At 35.7% G+C, this 20,338-nt stretch overlaps 1 protein-coding gene across 7 annotated transcripts in view; it reads right to left on the bottom strand.

The window, feature by feature from the left end:
- Positions 1-20,338, bottom strand: part of COL11A1 (collagen type XI alpha 1 chain) — a 164,235-nt gene that overhangs the window by 98,780 nt on the left and 45,117 nt on the right. The window contains exons 6-13 of one of the 7 annotated variants that reach the window (XM_030033746.1): positions 12,626-12,742; positions 12,202-12,354; positions 11,924-12,019; positions 9,453-9,698; positions 6,797-6,859; positions 5,185-5,226; positions 4,760-4,822; positions 1,873-1,947 (exon numbers count right to left, since the gene is read on the bottom strand). In XM_030033746.1, the coding sequence (XP_029889606.1) occupies positions 1,873-1,947; positions 4,760-4,822; positions 5,185-5,226; positions 6,797-6,859; positions 9,453-9,698; positions 11,924-12,019; positions 12,202-12,354; positions 12,626-12,742 (855 nt within the window). The remainder of the gene's footprint in view (positions 1-1,872; positions 1,948-4,759; positions 4,823-5,184; positions 5,227-6,796; positions 6,860-9,452; positions 9,699-11,923; positions 12,020-12,201; positions 12,355-12,625; positions 12,743-20,338) is intronic. The other 6 variants (XM_030033747.2, XM_030033748.2, XM_030033751.2 and 3 more) reach the window with 6 other exon arrangements.

The raw sequence follows: 20,338 nt of genomic DNA, 5'->3' as shown, positions 1-20,338 counted from the left end.
GTTCATGAAACTGCTAGCAGAAGTTTTGCAACGTTGCAGAGACACTAAGCTGCAACAAGAAGCATGGCTTTCCAAAGGTATGGCATAGGCACACTGGATATCAGGGCCATGAATCTTTCACTGCCCACAACAGTTTGTACAGTTTGCCTACTCCCAGAGTTGGCACGATAACTGAGGTCTTTCTCCTGCAGTCATATTATTATCAGAATGGAAGGACTTTTTTGGAAAGTGATGGAAAACTTACTCCTTTAAGCCCCCACAAATGAGCACCTGACTTTTTCTAAAATGAGAACTATCAAGTCTTCTATCATTTGAAAGGAGGCCAGGTGGTTTGTAGGGATCTGCATAATGTGGAATCAACCACATTTTCAAAATATTTTTCCAAGGAACAATGCCTAAATTCATTATCTTGCATCTATTGAAAGGGTGAATGCATTTTGATGAATTCATGATGATGAAGAGCCACACATCCCACAAAAGGTGTCTCCCACATGTTACTTGGTGTTTTGAATGTATCTCCATGACAAGGCAGTTTGGCATTGCTAGATTCAATTCCACGTTTACTCCTTTATACCAGGATGGCTCTCAAGCTAGTGAGTAGGTCATCTGTTATAAAGGATAATGGCTTCTCACTGGGGTTTATAACTGTGGAAAAGAAGTCTGGATGGTGGTTAAACTATTAGGCTGGAATTCAGGAGACCTGAAACCAATTTCTTCCTTCCTGAGAAATTTCTGGTTTGACTTGGTAAATCGCTTGTGGTGAGACTCATTAACATCTAAATATAAAGCTAGCGAGATTTTCTAAAGTGACTGATAGGTTAAGTATTAGTCCACACTTACTGCCTTTAATGAAGCAAACTGATAAATTTTCCTCTGCTGGCACAGCAGTTACAGAAGGAAAAATGATTTGGGAATAATTCCCCTGAGGAGTAGTGGCATTTTTCCATCAACTAATTACTGGTAAACAAATATTTCTGCTATACAGCCAGCTATGATAATAGAACTTGGTGCAAACATGAGGTCAAAAACATTAGCTTATTTTAATAAACTTCCATTGATTGTTTCATAAATAGAAAATAAACTTCCCCAAATCATGCTTTCTTCATTGATACTGATGGAGTCCTGCCTCCTGTATCAGAACTGCAGCAATTACAGCTCTGAGACTTTTTACTTACTTTGCTTTACTTACCAAAAATACTGCCTCTTCATTTACAGATGGTTTATCAGTTCTCTGGGATGGTAGTACTTATCAGGTCTTTCACATACACACATACACTTAGGAATAATGAATTCCATGCACATAGTACTTTTCATACCACAAAGCTGCGAGATACTTTAACAGCTTTGGGCTTGTTCCTCCACCTGCTAAAACAGATGGTGTTTTGCTTTGACTCCAGTGGGAGCAGACCTGGCTATGTGCATATATTTCTATTCAAAGGATGCACTGACTCTTCAAAGACGACACTGAAGTCCAATTTTAAGCATGGAATGCTTAAAATTCTCCATGTCAAAGAGCCCTGAAAGCACACACGCCTACTGGGAGTACATGCCCTTTGTGCAACAGCAAACTCCTTGTTTAGGACATATAGTAGCAAGTAATAGTTGCTGTTGAAAACATAAGGAGGATTTCAGTGAGTGTAATACGTTCACATAGGTTCCAATCTGGCAGCCAAGCAGGAGATAAAGTGTATGTTTTGTTTGAGGCAAAAGAGGTACCATATGATCTTCAAATGCTTGCACCATACAAGAACCTCTGTATCATCTCTCATTCCAAAGACAAAATCAGATGAAAAAAGAAAACACCTATACATTTCTTGAAACACACTTCCTCTTTTTGGAGGCTGGTTACCCTGTAATCATAATACAACTTACCGGCAACATTAACATGGTACCTGGGGGACCTGCTAAACCATCAGCACCAGGGAGACCAGGGCGACCCGGTGGACCCTAAGAGAACAAAGGGATGAGAGGAAAAGGGATGAGAACAAAAAGATAGTTATATAAGATAAACCTCTTGAGTCACTCGCACACACTTACACTTGTATTCATAATGATGCACTTGGAGGTCTAATATTCTCTTTGCAAATGATTTGGGAATGTTATTCATTATTAGTAAGGTAATTAAAGAACTGAGTTTGGGGAAGACATTCAGCAACAGGAAAGCAAGCTATTCTCTTCAATTATTTTACTTACAAATTATATTAAAAATGGAGTATGGAGTACCTAATTATGGAGCCTTTGCTCATGATTTCATAGGTTGGGCTGAGCTATTTGCATTGTGTTCCAGTGTTTGCTTTATTTGATATAGAGAATTAACACTGCTGATACTCTTTAGACCCTTTGAGTAGGCTTAATTTTCAAAGGTTACATAAGTTCTGCAGCTATGATGTGAAATCTGTTTTTTATGAAATCTAATTCTCCCTGACAGTTTAAAAAGAGCTAAACTTTTTGTGTAAGCTGGAGTTGAAGAAATGTACCAATGTGTGTGTGTACATGATGCTCATGAGTATTGACACAACGTGCTGCATAGATAAATATTGCTGTTGTGACAACAGTTAGATTTATAATTGCACCTTTCCTCCCAGCAATTTGCATCCTGCATTTTTACTATCTGAAGCTGTCAAGGGCAGGAAGGCCCTGCATCAGGAGAGCTCATTTGCCTGCTGCATGTCTGCCAAACAAAGTACTCATTCACCAGAATGACCCTCTGCAGGGCTGCAACAACAGACCAACAAACATCAGACTGTCCTAACTGGTTCCTTCTGCTGCTCAGGAGCTGAAAAAAACAATGGGAAAGCTGATCTGAAAAATTTTGGTATTTTTTCCCTTCTTCAAGAATTAAGATCAGTAGTCTGTTATTGAGTCTGAGCTCTCTTTTTCAAAAAAGCCTGAAGCATCAAAAAATAATTTCCTACCAATAACACAATACAGATAAATCTTAAATTGAGAAGAATTTCTAATTCAGATATAAATATAGAATAAAATGTTGTAATTGTTAAAAAGAACCATTATATATCAGACAGTTTTGAGTTAAGGTTAAAAAATAGAAAAATAGTTAAATGCACTTGCAAGGCACCCAAAGAACATTCACTCTGACCTGCAGTGACTTTATGCCATATGACTGTGAGTCTTTGTGAAGATTAGAACTGAAAGATTAGATCAGAAGATGAAGATTAGATTACTGAAGATTAAATTGAAGATTAGATCAGTTTTTCAATTTCTTCTTCCATTGCACCATTTTATATGAGTGAAATTCATCCCTACAGTAAGTAAAAGTGGGATCACTTTTGGTCCTCTCCAGAAGAGTATGTTCCTTCCTTTCTCAATTGTCTTATACCCGTTATTAGGATTAGAATGGTATAATAATTTAGTACAAAAGCTGAAGCACGATGGGCAACTACAAAAAGTGGTGGATTTCACAATTAATTGTTCTGTAGTTCTGTGTTTGAACAACATTCTCAATTATTCTAGGTATTAATGCAGGATTTTAAAAATTAAGCAATGTGCTTTTCTTGAGTGGTAATTTTCTCAGAATGTTACTTTTCTAAATTTTTTACCTAAGATGAAAAGTAGTCAGAATAGCTATAGCAAGAGCTAGAGCCTTTATTCATCTACACTGATTGCTGTTTAAATAAAAAAACAAACCTGTCCACATATGTTTAAAATTTAAAGTAAGACATGTTATTTCATTAGGATGGAATCTGACAGCAGAATCTGGTTGCAGAAATCTCTATTGTTCTCCCGAGTTTGTTAAGTCATTTCTACAATTATTTTTTTGTGTAATGTGTCCTTTTTTATATAAAAGTTGAAGTCTGCTCCATGACAGACACATGATGTGTTTAGTCAAGAATTTCCTTATGATGAATTCAGTAAGCAGTTAGTTAAAAAGCTGAGTACTATCAGTAGTTATTCCATTACAATGTGTTAAAATTCCCATTTAATACATTTAAATTCCAAAATATGTTGTTTAGTTGATCTACAGGAAAGAAATATGAAAGAAGTGTGGATGCCAACTTACTATCAAGGCGAAGCGTTGTTGGGATTTTAACATTATCTCATTATTCAGTGAAGTAATAGCATCTTCTCAACATCTTGTATACACAAATACAGCATGAACATGCTAGACTCACCAGTAAACTATCACTCATAAAACTCAGGAAAGTTTTTTTGGTAGCATATTTTCCTCAAATAAATATATTTAGGCTGTTATAAAATTGTGTTAGTTGTAGCAGTAAGAAAAGGTTTGTGAGAACATTTAAGACTGAAATAATAGCTTAAATTTCATTTATATTCATGACTGGATTGGGTTCTCATGCAGTATGTTATTTGATATGGCCAATAAATTCTGCCTAGATCATCTAAATATTATCCATCACTTTCAATATTTCCATGTGTATTTTGATTCTGCAGAACTTGTTTTTTTCTTTATCTCTACATGCTATAGCTGAGGTCATACTGATTTTTTTAAACCTCATTCAAATCCATATGAAATGTTTGTGCCTATTACTTTATTATACTTTAAATAATTCACATCAAAACAGAGAAACAAATAGGAACTTAACATTTTTCCTGTATTTACAGTACATATTTCTACTACTAAGGAAGTGTTTATCCAGATTCTTATAGATCAGCCTCAGTTCCACTTAAGTTTCTTAACCTATGTGTATATATTTCAGATCAGGATCTAACCCACTTACTCTCATAGCAATTAGTGCAAGACATGCCACGAATACTCAGGATAATCTGTCTGTTGACTTACCCTTTCACCAGGGTCACCTGGAGGACCAACAGGACCTTGTAGACCTGGGGGACCTGTAAGGCCCTATGGAAAATGAATGACATTATTATGCTGAATGCTTGCAGCATTTTTTAACTATTTTTCCTCTGGAAAGTTATGTTGAACACATATTTGGATAAAATAATTTATAAGGCGGCATACTTTTTTTCTTACACAGATTTATAGTCAACGTTCAAAAGTTTGATTTTCATGTGCACTCAGCTTGTAGCATGCTGTCCCTGAAAATGCTGGACGTGACCCTTCTTTACTCCCTTCTAAAAATGCTAAGTCCAATATACTATTTGGGAATTATGATAAGACCAATATTAATTGTGTTAACTCATGAATACCAAAGCACAGGGGATAAATCAAATGCCATAAAAGGAAATTGTGATTAATCTACTTACAGCGGGTCCTCTTGGTCCCGGTGGTCCTTCAATGAGCATACCCTAGTGGGGAATGAAACAATATACTAAATTCCTCATGTCTTGGAGAAAAGTATAAAACATCTTTTTAGCTGAACTACTGAAGTTAACATTTCTTAGTGTTTTGATAAACTTTTCTGTGGATCTTCTCTCCACAGTTACTAGAATTGGAATCTGAATTGTGTGGCTTTAAAAATGAAAAAGACTTCTAGGCTGGAGGGATCTCTTAGTACTTGAGTCAAAATAACTTTTTTTCTTTTTTTAAAATGCTGTTAAAGAATTTGATGTGAGTAACTCTGGTTATTTCTATGTTGTGGGTCTTATAGCACCTCCTAGTTCCTTTCTTTTTTTTGAGTGCAGTTGCTAGTCCAAATTCCAGGTCATGGTAAGACCTATGAATCTATGATCCTCACTTGTACTTGGCTTTCCGTACGAAGGAGGACTGGACAAACAAGCATGAAGTTAGCTGTAGTGAACTCCAACAATGTTGGAGATTGGCAGTGGATACCTCTTCATTATTATGTGTGTAAACTAAATGTATCTTGCAATGGTTTAAAAAAGCCATGCATTTTATGAGCTTCTTCACAGATCATGACTGAGACGTCACAGTCTTGACTTGTAACTTGTTCATTATTATTGTCCTTTAACTTTGGTGATCAGTAACTTAACAAAATGCTAATCCTGGGATAGGAATATAGAATTAAGAGGGAGATTTTGGAATACAGAATTCAGACCTTTGATATTTAGGCAACAGTGACACATCATAGTATTTTATCAGTCTTCAACTTAAGCTAATTTTTTCCCTTGATACTTCTGTACCTAATTTTCTATGAAATAAAAACCAGATTAAACTTTAATTTCTATTTGGGTCAAATACATATTTGAAAGCAGTCCTTGAAAACTCTAGAAGAGTAAACCACACTGGCATTCAACTTCTGCTAGACATTATAAAATGATTATTTTTGTATAATCTGTGTCTTTTTAAAAATTCAGTTACATTTTAGTTTCTAACCATCAAACATGACGTCCTACTGTAAAAGCCACTTAGCTACTATACTACTACTTAAAGATGAGAAAAATTCTGTCAGCTACTGATCTATTAATGTGCTTATGACCAAGTTTTGTAACCTCTGAAGAAAGTATTTAATTAAACTTTTAGCAGTTTGATTGCACCAGCACAGTTTAAACATACAAGCATTTATTTAACCTCTCAGAGGGACTTCCTTGCCCTTGCTGAAACCTGTAGTTACAGTGTTACCTGTGCTTAAGCTGGAAGCTATCTCCGTAGGTCTGTCCAAGCTGTAGTTACTAAATGGCCTGAAGAGCAGATCTATGCTCTGTTTTTCTCTGCATAAGAAGATTCTCCTTGTTTTAAGGAACATGTGGTTAGTCCTTTGTGTAACCAAAAGAGAAGGCTGAACACGCTACTGTCTGTTATCAGTTTTATACTGTCCACACTGCAGATGATTGTTTCAGAGATAATGGATAAGGTAACTGTCATCCTATCATGAACAACGTGGTCTGATAATGATGTATCAACAGTTTACATATGTTATACAATGCTAAAGAAAAACTCACCCACATCTGTACTTACAGGTTCAATTACAGCTGGTTCTCCCTTTTGGCCTTTTTCTCCATAAGCCCCATGTCCAGTCACCTGGCCAGTAAAAACAGCCCCCAAAATGAAAATAAGTAGAACGTCTAAGGACCTGGTACAATAAGGAACTGTAGCAACCTGTAACTGAAAGCTAAAGCTGGAATTGATCTGTGCTCTGAAAAATACATCACAGGCACAAACCATAGCAGTCAAAAATATTTAATATATGAGAAATGGAAAATGCAAAAACTGCATGCATACTTTTGAAATTATTGGATATTGTCAATTTGCAGTTTTCGAATGAGATGCAGTAGTTTGCATCCCATGGTTTTCATTAGTACTTTGGACTTAGAATCTGAAACTTCTGTGTGCAAGTCACAAAGTTGTTTCTTTTCTTATTTGAATGGACATATTCTTGGCAATTAACAATGATTCTTCATGGCTTTCTGAGTTAAGCAGGCCTAAAGTAAGCTGGAAAGAAAGATCCCTTGGTCCCATGTGGACAGTACCCTTCAAGCTCCTAATTTCATTCATTAGACATCCACAACACGTAAATTAGTCTGACAAGAGTCTACGACTTCATGGCATAAATGGGAAAGGAGTTAAGTGGCATTGTAAACTTTAAATGATATTTCATGGATAGCCAGTTATGCCTCCTAACTATATGAATTAGCATCAATGGCAAAATTATTTTAGGATCAGGTCTGTGGGAAGTTTAGGGTTCAGGATTAAGGTAACAGAAGTACCTAAAACAATAGGTCAATAACACATGCTAATGGAAGAACACAGACAGATTCAAGTTTCAAACAAAGAAAAAGAAACTGAATTTTTTTTCAAACCATGAGATATATATTTTTCTTCAGAAGTACCTCTCTTGATTGCTAACATATCCACTAGAAATTAAATTCAGCTCTGATCAGATGAAAATTTGAAATGCTTTTTTTTTAATTTCAGTAGAGTGATTCCACATTTACACTAAAATAGCTGGGGATTTGAAAATGTTAAGGATAATGTTACAGTATTTCAATATGAAATATTTTAGAAAGGAAAAAACAAAGATATAGATTCATGGCTTGTGCATTTTGTATTGATTTATAAAGGCACAGATCTCACTAGTAATGATGCAATAGTTCACAAAAATCAAATGGCAAGAGGTATAGATAATTATGTTTTATTATATTAATGAAAATTGGTTGTAAAAAATGACATGAAGTCTCCATCTTTGGAAATATTGCCCCTTTTTTGAAAGTTTCCAGGTACTGAGTACTTTTCATCTTGCCCTTTTTATCAAAGGTAGAACTTCACTTGTTCTAAATACATCCATATGTCAAAGGAAAATTATATGATATCTCTGGTTCAGCAGATGAGAGTTGTAATAAAGCTGGCACAGGTCAGACCCTGGGTTCCAATTCAAGCTTCCCAACTCCTTCAGTTTTGTAGCAAGGCATTTGAAGTTGAAATTTATACCAGGGGATAGAGTCTACACAGTCATTTGCTTAAAGCAGGCACAAATGGTGCCTTATGGGCTCTTTGCTTTGCAGATAATCTGACCTTTTCTGTGTCATTCTGCCACAGTGTCCCCATCTGGGCTAGGAGGAAAAAAGTGAGTTTGTATCACATTGCATAGATAAGTATCATTAAAAAATACAATGACCCCAACAGGGTTTAGAAAGGAGTGATAAATGAAATACAGAAGTATGGGTTTCAAGGTTGGCAGAGAAAAGCAACTTCACGGCATTCACTGTTATTTCTTGGATCCTTTGTAAACTGAAGTTTTGAATTTGTAAGGAGCAAATAAAGATAAGACTGAGCAAATCCTGCAAGCAAAATTCTCCTTTCCTACTATATTCAGGGCCTTCCCAACTAAAAGTCCAAATGGCAATTAATTTTGCTTCCAGTCTTAGTCATATTAGTTTTCTTTGCAGCTTCGACAGTCCTTTTAAACTGGTAAATGAGGATCTTGGCACAACTAAAGGAAAATTAAAGCCTTGATGTTAAGCCTGTGATTAAGTCAGAGCAAAAGAGAGAGCTATAAAACACACAAAAAAGAGCATGATCCACAGGATTCGCCATGTCATCCTATCTTCCTTTATATATACTGAGCTGTTAAATCACTCCTGCAAGGTCATAAACCTGTCACCATTGACTAAGCTTATTTTCATGAAAGGGTTCAGACCTTCACCTTCCCAGTCATGAATTTTCTCATTGGAAAGTAGCAGAAGCCGTAGGATTCTAGACACTTATATGCATTTCAACTTCTTAAGGTAATCATATAAAAATATTAATTACAGTACTATCACCTGCATTAGAACTTACATTCTTTCCAGCTTTAGCTCTAGTTTAGAAAGATTTTTAAAACTGTTCATTTCATCATTTGTTTTTGGAATTCCACCTCTTCTTTCCTTTCCCTCCCATCTTCAGCCCTCCCTTAGTCACTTCACCAAAAGAGACAAAACCCTTGCATTTAATAAAAATAAAAAGTTCAGGATTACTAAAACAAGAGGATAGGCTTGATCCAAAGCCTATCAAAAGTGAGACTATATCTAATATGTACAAGGAGCTCTGGATCAGGGTCTGTAAAGTTCTGAGACTGTATAACTATAGAAGAATCGCTAAATTAACTTAATCTTCATTATGCCTCCAATCAACTTACGCTCGTTTCAGTGATATCGGTCTCTGCAGGAACACCTGGACCAAACTCCTCATTAGTGGAATCAGTTGGCTTCTCTTCATATTCTTTATATTCATAAAAATCATATTCGCCTAAATCTCCATCTACCAGCAGATCAGATTCACTGAGGTCTACTCCTCTGCTTCCATATTCAGTTTCCTCAGTTTTTTTATCATAATCCTCTCCAGTTATGTATTCTTCAGCAAATACTTCTTCAGCAGGATTTTGCTATTCATAACAGTAGCAAAGGTTTGGAAATAGGAGGAATACGTGGGTTATTGTTAGTAAAGCAATGTAAGCATATGCTGATCCACCATAATGACTTGTCAAAAGAAGAAAGAACAGTAGAACTACAGCATATTGTCTTTTAATTAGAGTCTGAAGGAATGGAAGTCCAGCCTTTCAGAGTAATTAAAAGATCTTTGTATAAGTAGTACAAAGAAGTAATGCTTTCATAAGCTTTTTTTTTTAATTATTTCCAAAAACATTGAATTCAATATATCCAGTACACTGTGTGTACTGCTTACTTAATGTTACTTTAGTGCCAAATATAGCTAAATTTCCCTGCTTGGTTTCACACTTACAAGCATTCATGAATGAACATATGCACTGCAATCAGCAGTGAATAAATTCAGGCCTTTTTACAGTAACAATGTACAGGAAGTGCAAGCAAGCATCACTTTAGTTAAGCCCAGCCTTCTTCGTTATTTTGTGCCTATAAATACCAATGCTGAGCTAAATGTTTCAACTTCTTTTCTCTTGTTAATGATTTTGCAGTTTATTTATCACTCTGAAAGTCATGGTTCATGTCTGTCATGGCAAATTATGTATTTTTTGTGAGTCAAATTCCACCTGCAAAACTCAGATTAATTTTAACATTTCTGAAATCTAAGCCTTCATCTTCAAGTATGTAAACTGTCAAACCAAGCAACCAACTTACAAGCACCAAAGCAGTTTAAAGGAATGCTGTATTTGAGATGTACAAAACCACTTGGGAAAAAAAAGAGGATTGCTTTATTCTGTTACAGAGGTCTCTCGAGAGGATAATTTTGAAAGAAATCAAAGTTCAGATATTGCTAATATGAGTTGGACTTTCTAGATGGTCAGACAAGATGAGCTAGTATGATCTTAAAAAATATATTAAGAAGCTAATCAGCATCCAGAGTAATTAATAATATCTTGATCAAATCAAGATATCGAAATATATTGCAATTAAAATAGAAGGTCAGATTCTGATTTAACAGTTGCCTAATTCCATTAGCTACAGGACTATGACTTTTACCTTACAGCTAGAGTAAATGCAGATCTGAACAAATTCTAAGTCAAATTTTGCCGTTATGCAAAACTGTTCTCACTAAGGAGAGCATTTAGCACTTAGGATCAACCTCATTAAAACTGTACTATTTTACAATTGGCCTAAAATTGCCCAAGAAACAGAATGACTTAAATATGCCTCCGTCAATCAACTTGTGAGAAATAAACATGAAATTTAACACAAGAATAGTTTACAGTAGAATAAGTAAAATATACCTTAATTCACTTTCACCTTCCAACATACGTAGGAGGAAAACAACAAAAAAAAAGGGGGACTCTTTTTCTCTTTTCAAATGTTCAAGGGGGGGCAGGGAGCAGTTTTGTACATCTTTTAAGCAACATAACTTCATTTTGAAAGGAAAATGTAAAAGAAAAACAAAACCAATATTACTTATAATCAGCCATCATTTTTCTAAAACTAGCATTAATTAATATCCAGACATATTAATCAACACTGGCTTAGGTGTAGTAATCTTAACAAAATAATGTTTCAGCTTGTCATTGTGGCTTTCTAAAAAGGTGGTTTCTAACATAAGTCAAAATAATAATTTTATCTTTTTTGACAGTTCAAAATACTATGTCTCATTTGAATAGAACCTCAGTGAAAAGCAAATAATTTGGTTTTGTTAGTTGAAGAACTATTAAAAAGAAATGATGGCTTCTGACTCAACTTCAATATGCTGCTACGGCTGCAGCCATTCTTTGTCTTGTGTTAGGCTTGTTTTATGCTGCATCTTAAGAATTACAGGAAAAATTAAAGACTTCCCTTCTTGTTAGATCAGGAGGACTATGCCTATTATTTAACCCAGTTTATACTAGATAAAGCTCCATTCACATCCACACTGAATGCAACAATCCTGCATTCCCACAGCATATATCACTGAATGATTTCCAGAATCATGAACTCTGCAGCCTAAAGTTTCAGCAGATCTCTAAAGAATTAATGGGAGTTCTGCCCAAGAAAATAGTAGGTTCTGATATTGGCTGAGAAAGCATAAAATCGCATTAACTGGTGTTATAGATATGTATATTTACACAGACGGACATTCATCCTTTTAAAATATGTTTGTGCTTTTTTAATCATTGGCACCTGGTGGGCAAGTATTTTTGCTTATCATTTTCTTAAGAGTCCTTATTACCTCATTTGCTTCAGTAGTTCTGGAGGGAGCTTCCGTCTGGGGCCCATAGTCATTTTCAGCTATGCTATACTCTTGAAAACCGTCAACAATGTTTACCTAGTATTAAAGAAAAATATTGTTAAAAAAAATCCTGTAGGAAAAACTCAAAAGCTATCACTTTTATTCAGGTTATGGTATTAGCCAGATGTAATCATCTAGTGGGGTTAGGTAAATTTTTTCTTATTATCAGAGATCTTCCAGTCTTGGCCTGGGAAAGATCTTGATTATTTCTTGGCTACCTTTACCCCTAGTTTGCCTTTTGTTGCTGCTTGATAACTTTTCTTCTTCTTCGATGCATATTTTTCATATTTTTTTGTTATGGCCTTTTGGGGTTTGTCCTTTGAGCTAGCGGCCACTGTCCTCTTCCTCTTTTTGACCATGCCTTTCTTTTTCTGCAAACGTTATGAAAGATGGAATGGGAAAACATAAATAAAAGGAAAAGAAAATTCAGAAAGCATGAATGAAAGAAGGGTAACCAAATGTGAGATGAATGCTGTCAGCCGTGAGACCTTCCATCTCTAACTGAAAGCAAGTGTTACAGCTACAGAATAAAGAAACAAGTGAAAGGAAAACATTAAGCTTATATACAGAAGACACAAATTGACAAACCATATGGTAGGGGACAGCTGGACACCACATGACAAACAGATCAGATTCTATTACCTCTGTTTGTGCTATTGTCTCTTCGAACAGTGGGGGTCCCTCTGTTACAGAATCAGTTTCTTTATAATCTGCATCCCCATACTCATAGTCATATTCGATAAAATCTTCTGGTGTGTACTACATTGCAAATGGAAAAATATCAGGCATTCCCATGTTAGTGGTAGCAAACTAGATTAGCAATACTGGAAAGCATCTTAACCTTTATTGGGAGTAAGCTTAAGAAAATTAAGGTAGTATGAACAATTCAATATAGTTATTCATTTTGGGGGAAAAATACAATTTCTTATTTCTTTCAAAGCACAACACAAAAGTAATAAAAAAGCAAGTAGTAGTGCCAGGAAAAAACTATCTTTTATTGGACTGCACAGAAGAATCAACTATAATTTGGATTACTGGGAGCACCAACTGATTTTTGTGAAATCATATATTTGTTTAATCTTTAAATTGCAAATAATGCCTCTTTTACTTATACTCTTTTACCTGTGTTTTTTTCAGGTGACCAGAAGAGCAGAGAGATGCCAATATCTGACATGAATAGGGTAAACAATTTCAGATACAGGGAAGAGGCCATAACTCACAAATAACCATGGCTATCCTCCTCTTGTTTGCTAGAGAGTTCTTAAAACCAGGGCAGCTCCATAGTACACATTGCCTGAGCAAATGCTTCACTGGCATAATTTCATTTAAAGGTCAGATCCTCAGCTGCTTTAAATTGCTCTATAGCTCTGTATCTATAATAACTAGTATCAAACGAAGATTTGGCCCACAAAACTTTTACAAGAGAAAATGGGTTTAGAATTGGCTTGTGTAATGTTGTGAACGTGATCTAGGGAGCCAGGAACTCCTGAGCTGTAATCTTGGCTGTGCCATGAAGATACTGGTCTAGGTATTACGTGCACCAAGTACTACTCATCATGGCTGAGAAGAAAGGGCAGCTTTAAACTATCTTACCAATCCTGTCATGCTTGAAGCTACAGGAACTGGTTGGTCCTGTAAATTAAAGCAGTTTCATGGCTGCTACCAATTCTCTTTATGTCCCCAGGGAGCCAAAGGAAGGTGGAATTGTGGCCAGAATCTGGCCAAGTGTCTGCTTTCCCTTGTTTAGGAAGAAACATTCTAATGTGCCTCATGTGAACTAGCCACTTCTGAAATCTCCTTTCTCCTGTTACAAGTCACCATCATGTCTGTAAAATGAAGACAATATCTGTTTGTTTCATTAGATTGCTGAGAGGATTAGTACATTACACTTCCAAATGACTCTGAGGATTCATAGAAGTCATAAATATCATCAGCATCAGAAAGAGATTGACATTTTAGAAGAAATTATAAATGAGATTAAAACAGATCTCCATATTCCAAAATATATTCTACTATGTGACCAAATTACTGGTTTAATGATTTTCTCTGGTGAAGCCTTTTGATACAATTCTTGTACTTATGATTTTAGTGTGCAGAAAATATGGAGAAGTTGATTTCCTCAGGAAGTATGAGAGTAACACGGAAAGGCCTTAATCACTTCAAAATCCTTTACGTGGGTTTCTGCTACTTCACTCCTGTGACTCCTCAGAGTTGTACTATGTACTATGACCAACAGCTTTTCTTGAAGATACAGATTTTTTTATGATATCAAATGCTTTTTGTTTGATAGTCCTTTTGATTATTTCTACACCAATGCACATATAACCTGGTTAGTCATGAGATTTGATAAACATATAGAAAGAATGTAACATACTTTTGGTAATTGTCTAAAACTATATTGCACATTAATAAGAAAACTTCAAACTACAAATTACAAAACATTTATCATTTTAGGTGGAGAATATCCTCTCTGTGAAGTACATTGGTGCTTCATATCTGCCTGTTATATAATGTAAGCGATGCTTTGATTTCATCAGTAGTGTCATTGGCATTACAGAAATAAGCTGATTCTATTTATACTTTTCAAAACCAGCAGCATTTCAGACTTAAAACTGGTAAGTAATATGTGATTATTCTCTCCCTGTTCAGTAAATTGAGATTCAGTCCTAATCCCAGTGAAGTCAATGAAACATCTTTGACTTGTAAATAGTTTTGTCCAAGGGCCTCATGGGCAGTGACGATACATTTTTACAGGTATGTAAATTTATAAAAAGATGTCTTCTGGCTTGTGCATTTCTGGAAATGCAACTAAATACAACTTGTTTCTAATGAAGAATGCCACTGACATCCGAAAAAGAAAACTCAGTGACAAGTTTCTAGGAGACCATAAGCAGCCACATAAAGGAAGTAAAGAAAAGAAATAACCACATGGATAAAAACAGCCCTTTTGAAATAGTTACAGAATAGCATTGAAATTGCTGTATTTCTTTGGAAATCATAAAAATGTGTGCAAATGCATAAAATCTCATTTACTTATCTTCTGTCAAGAAATCTGTGCAAACTAGGTTGATCTACAAGAAAAAAAAAGTCTTTAGTGGAATATACCTCTTCAAATTCAGTCATTCCGCCCTAGCAGTGACAACCCATTACATGTTTTTAAATGCTTCCTCAGCCAAACAACACGAATCAAACACTCTGCTGTGTCATTTTTATTGGTACCAAAACAATAGACACTACCCATGTTAAATATTATCCGGTATCTTAAGGGATAAGTGGAGGAACATTTTGGAGAGAATCACTGTTTCATTAGCTGGATTTATGCTGCTAAAAGTTTGTTTCAGTAACTCCCAGACATGTAGATTCCCTTTTAGTAAGCATTGTAGACCTATTCTAAAACTGGAAGCGTTCATGCGAGCATTTATTTTGACCAATAACAATTAAAATAAAACTCTGTGTTGCTCAGTATTATAACTGTTTTTCAAATCTCAGTAGTATGGCTTCCCTTAAGGTAGGCTGAATGGCTGTGCTGAATTGTGCCAACTATGCAACTAATAAAATTACAACAGTGGGTTACAAAAAGTTCTTCAGAGGCCATAAACTAAACATAAATCTTGTTTGGAAAAAAAAGAAAGGAAAAATGTCTTTGCCAAGTATGTTAATATTAAAAAAGAAAGTGGTGAATAAATTGATATTTATGCTAAGATCTGCCAGAGGCATAGTTTGGAAAGCCAGACATTTATGAATGAGAACTAGAAAACACTCATACAAAAAAGCATGAGTATGTGGAGAGATCTATTGCATCATGCATAATCACACAGGAAATATTTTACTTTTGGGTACTGTGCTTCAATCATTTCTATTAAAGAAAATTAAACTTTCTTGACATATGCAAAATATTATTACAAATACATTTGGGTTACAATGATACACAGGCACACAGACAAAAAGAACAGGAATGGATGAGAAGTGGGGAATGCCAGTTTCCATGCTGGAATCAGATTACTGCCAAGCAAGTGAAGATCTTCTCCATGGACTTTTTTTATTCCTTTTTAAGAGCACAGTATCAGAGGGGTATTATGGAAATTCTTGAACCTACAAGCTAGGACATGTGGCCACCATGCTGAAACCATATTCAAGTAGTTTCTAATTTGCAGTACTTTGTAGTCCCCCTGGTACAAGGGGGACAAGTGGGAATATGCGGTAGCCCTACACTTCCTACATAGAAAGACCTTATTCTTAGCAATTCTTCCTTTCCAGACATTTCTTTCTGAAAGACCAGCAACCTTAGTCTTTCACACCAGCCAATAAACAGAGAGAATATGTTTTGTACTGTACTGCACAGGTCCTGTTGCAATCAGTGAAATATAGATGCAAAATCTTCCAGGTGTATTTCCTGAGGCACAATCTGTCCAGATGGAGGAATGCATCTCTACACCCCTAACTGGTATAAAGATCTACTTTAGAAATATGATTTACTTCACAGCATGATTTTATCAACTCAACCTGATAAAGGCTATTCCCCATTTTTAAGATGAGACAACAGGACTGGTGAAGGACTGGCCACTTAAATGAGGACTAAATTTACAAACACCAGGAACAGATTTAATGGAGTGAATAATGGGGCTTTAGTCACCTGCTGTGAAGTTGGCAACTCATACTTACCCTGCCATTAACAGTCAAGATTGGATATGTGGCACAAATCCCTTCTTTTTCTGAAGCTACACAACTACAAGGTCACCTTTATCCGATGACCAGAGACAGCGGTATGACCCACTCAGTCTGAGGACTCAACAAACCTTGAGAAAAGTGCCTTTACATTTTGGATGCTAACATTTCTGAGTGCAAAACCCATGCTATCTCAGGCCTTTCTATTAGTTCACAGAAGTTGGGGAGTTCACAGAAATCTGTCATGGTTGCACTGCTAATCAAAGGAAAGAGAACAAGTAGACTTTTGAAAATATAGGAGAAAGGACCTAGAATTTCAAAATTAATTAATGCTAATGGAAAAGTATCTTCTGCCACCTTCTGAATTTAGTCAAGACTACTAATGCTAGCAAGAAATCAAAGCAGGGAATGAAAGCAAGTATGACAGATATGAAGAGTGTAGTTGAAGAGAGCATCATTTGTTTTGTTATATACCAAAGGAAGATACTACTGGCCAGGAATGCAGCCAGAGAATCAAGAAGCCGGAATGGGATTTAAAGGGCCATTCAGCCTGTGGATCATTCTGATGATCCTTCTACGGGTCAACTTAGCCAAGTGCAAAATATACCTACCACAGCTGTGCACCGTTACTTCAATCCTGCTCAAGAGATCTGTCTATGAAAGTTTACCTAAACCTCAATACTGAAAGATAATGGGATAGTAAAGATCTGAGACAACAGAGATAAGATTCACCATGTGCTCATAGTAATAGCAAAAGATATACAACTGTATTAACTTTCCCAGTGATTTACCATGAATATAAAAAAAGACTGACTCAAAATTTTATCTTCAACTTGGACAATAGCTGGAACCTGGTGAGAGATTTTGGCTAAGAGACATCAGGTAACACATACTTCAGATGTGATGCAATTTTCTGTTGTTTTTCTTTCTTTTCTTGTAAGACCACCAATAGTTACAGAACAGCCATTCTTGTAATGAATATTTCATATGACTGTTTTCTTACAAATGAAAGGAAGAATAAAACTTGCTGTTCCTTGATGGGACAAAATCTTTCCACTATGACCTCATGCTTTCTTTACCAGAGTGATTATATTACACTACCAGATCATCATGCAATTCCAATTAAAGAGATGAACTGTTTTCTTCATCAGATGAATTTTAGAAGCAGAAGATCAGCAGCATGCAAGGCCTATTTCAACTGTGGAATGACTTAAATATTCTGAAGACAGCCTTACTTTGAAAATGGATTCTTCTGCTATCCCTACTCTAAAAACCCACCCCCCCCCCCCATTCCAAGATGTAGATTTTAGCAATTTTTGCTTTATCTTTCCAAATTACAAGGAACTAACAATCTAAATACTAAACCAAAGAACTGTCATAAGCTCAATTTTTCCATTGCCTAAAGATTATGCTAAATCATCTAGCTAGCTAAAGAGGCAAAGATGACTTTGAAACATTCTAGGCCCCCCTAACACTTTACAAAATGCAATAAAATAAAGGATGCCAAGCAAAATGAGAGTTTTAAAAACCAGATGCAGTAATATAAATAATTGAATGGTAGTAGATTTCAATCTTAGGGCAGAAAGAAAGTTAAAAAATTTAAAAGACTGCCTCTTCTACTACATAGTCCTTTTATTGTTCATAAAAGTGATAAAAGCAAGGAGATAAAAGGAGATAAGAACAAAATCTTCAACTTCCAAAGACAGCCTCTGTCAAAAGGACAACAAGACACTTAAGGTTCTTTATGTTAATTGCTTAAAGAAAAACATCTACATACCTATACAAGGAAAAAGAGAGCTAGGAAGATCACTTTAACAGCTGCTAAGTCAGCTAACTGCAGTTCTAAACATGGCATTAAACATGAAATTAAACATGAAAATAATTATCTTTCTGTATTCTTCAGAAAACTTGTCTTTCTGATCAGTCAAACACCTGAAAGGACACTAAATTAACATGATCTGAAAGGATGCCTGAAGCCTCCAAGTTGACATATTTGGGGGCCATTGGCACCTTTACTTTACGAAGTTCATTTCATTAAAGGCAAACATTTGATTTCTTCAAGTAATGCATTAGTTTGGGATAGGTCCAAAATAAATGAAGCAGAGTTCCTTTGGGGAGCAATTCCTTCAGCAGAAGTCAGACAGTGTGATTTATTGCATTGCAGAAGAATCTTCCAAGAGAAGATTTGAAAGCCTGATAGCTGGGTCCATTGAAAACTAGACCTGATGACACTCCAGGAAATATACTGCCCAACATCAAGGAAGATGAAGACTGGCTAGGTCTTTCCCTGCTCTAATTTCTGTGAGCTGGCCAAGCATATGTGATTGAACTGGAACAGAATTTAATACATTTCCATTTATAGTAGAAAAGGTTTTGAAAACAAAACAGAGGCCAGACTATTCACAAGGTATTTATAAGAAAATCATAGGTGCATATCTTCCTTAGGAAAAGTAATCTTGAAAATTTTAAAATACAATTTCATCCCCATATTTGATCCTTAAAACCTAATTATACATTCAGCATGAAACAAACAAACAAAAAAAAACCACCCCAGCAGAATAGAGCAAAAAGCTTAAATAAAATCAACAAAATAAAAGACCCTTTTCTCCCAAAGACACTATTCAGCCAACTGGCCAATTTGCCACTATGTTCATGAAACCTGCAATATATCTGAATGGCTAGCACCAGTGGCTCCATAGTAATTCATCCTATCATTTAATTCTAGCATTCAAAGAGTTACTATGGAGCCACTGGTGCTATCCATTCAGATACATTGCATGGTTTGTAAAGATGCCATGTCCTAATGATCAGACTTCGTTCTGTAAAATTCTATGATGGACGGTTAACAATGTACCACAAAAAACTCACATTTCTCACTCATTTCCTCTCCCTACTTCCTACTAGTTTACTTGTTTGCAGCTCTTTGCCCCTTAGTTTGTCTGCTTTCTCTATGTAAAAATCTTCCAAAATTTGCAGACCATAGGAAGATTTTGCATGGTCAAATGACTGTGACACTAGACTGAAATCATGCTAAAGCACTATTCTAATTACTTTCTAAAGTTCTTGGCCAGTTTGTTCTCCACTTAATTCTCTTTATCCAAAAGCTATTTAATTGCACCAAACATTCTGAACTCTCTGGCAATGCTCTTCTGACATAAGACAATAACATGCAATACTTAATGAATATATTTCAGGATACAATACATTCCTTAAAAGATCTGGCAACGTCCTCCCTGTTGTAAATCAAACACAGTGACTTTTCTTTGCTTGGAATTTCTGAGAACTGAGAGTTGTGCTTATGAAGTAATAATTTAGTTTGGGAAGTACTCTCTCTCCCTTGCTGTGTTCAAATTTGAACATTATCTATAATCAGATACCCTTCCTTTTTCCTCCAGAAGCAACCACAGATTCAGCACAATTTTTTAAGCAACTTCTAGGCAACACCTTTTTGGTGTAGTGAGAGCTGCTGAGGTCATCACTCTGTACTTGACAAGTTATGGAGATTCATATCTAGCTATTCACAAGCAAGAAGAACAGGGACAACTGATGTATACTTCAGTTAAAGCATGGAAATAAATGATAATAAACAACAGAGTAAAGTGTGTGGATATTACTATTAATCTATTGCTTTCCCATCTTCAAATTTCAGACTGAATGACACTTAGGTCTGATGAAGTTGGAACAAAACAC

Source organism: Aquila chrysaetos, chromosome 12 (genome assembly GCF_900496995.4).
Source record: "Aquila chrysaetos chrysaetos chromosome 12, bAquChr1.4, whole genome shotgun sequence".
NCBI classification, from domain to species: Eukaryota; Metazoa; Chordata; class Aves; order Accipitriformes; family Accipitridae; genus Aquila; species Aquila chrysaetos.
This window is presented reverse-complemented; position numbering and strand designations above follow the sequence as displayed.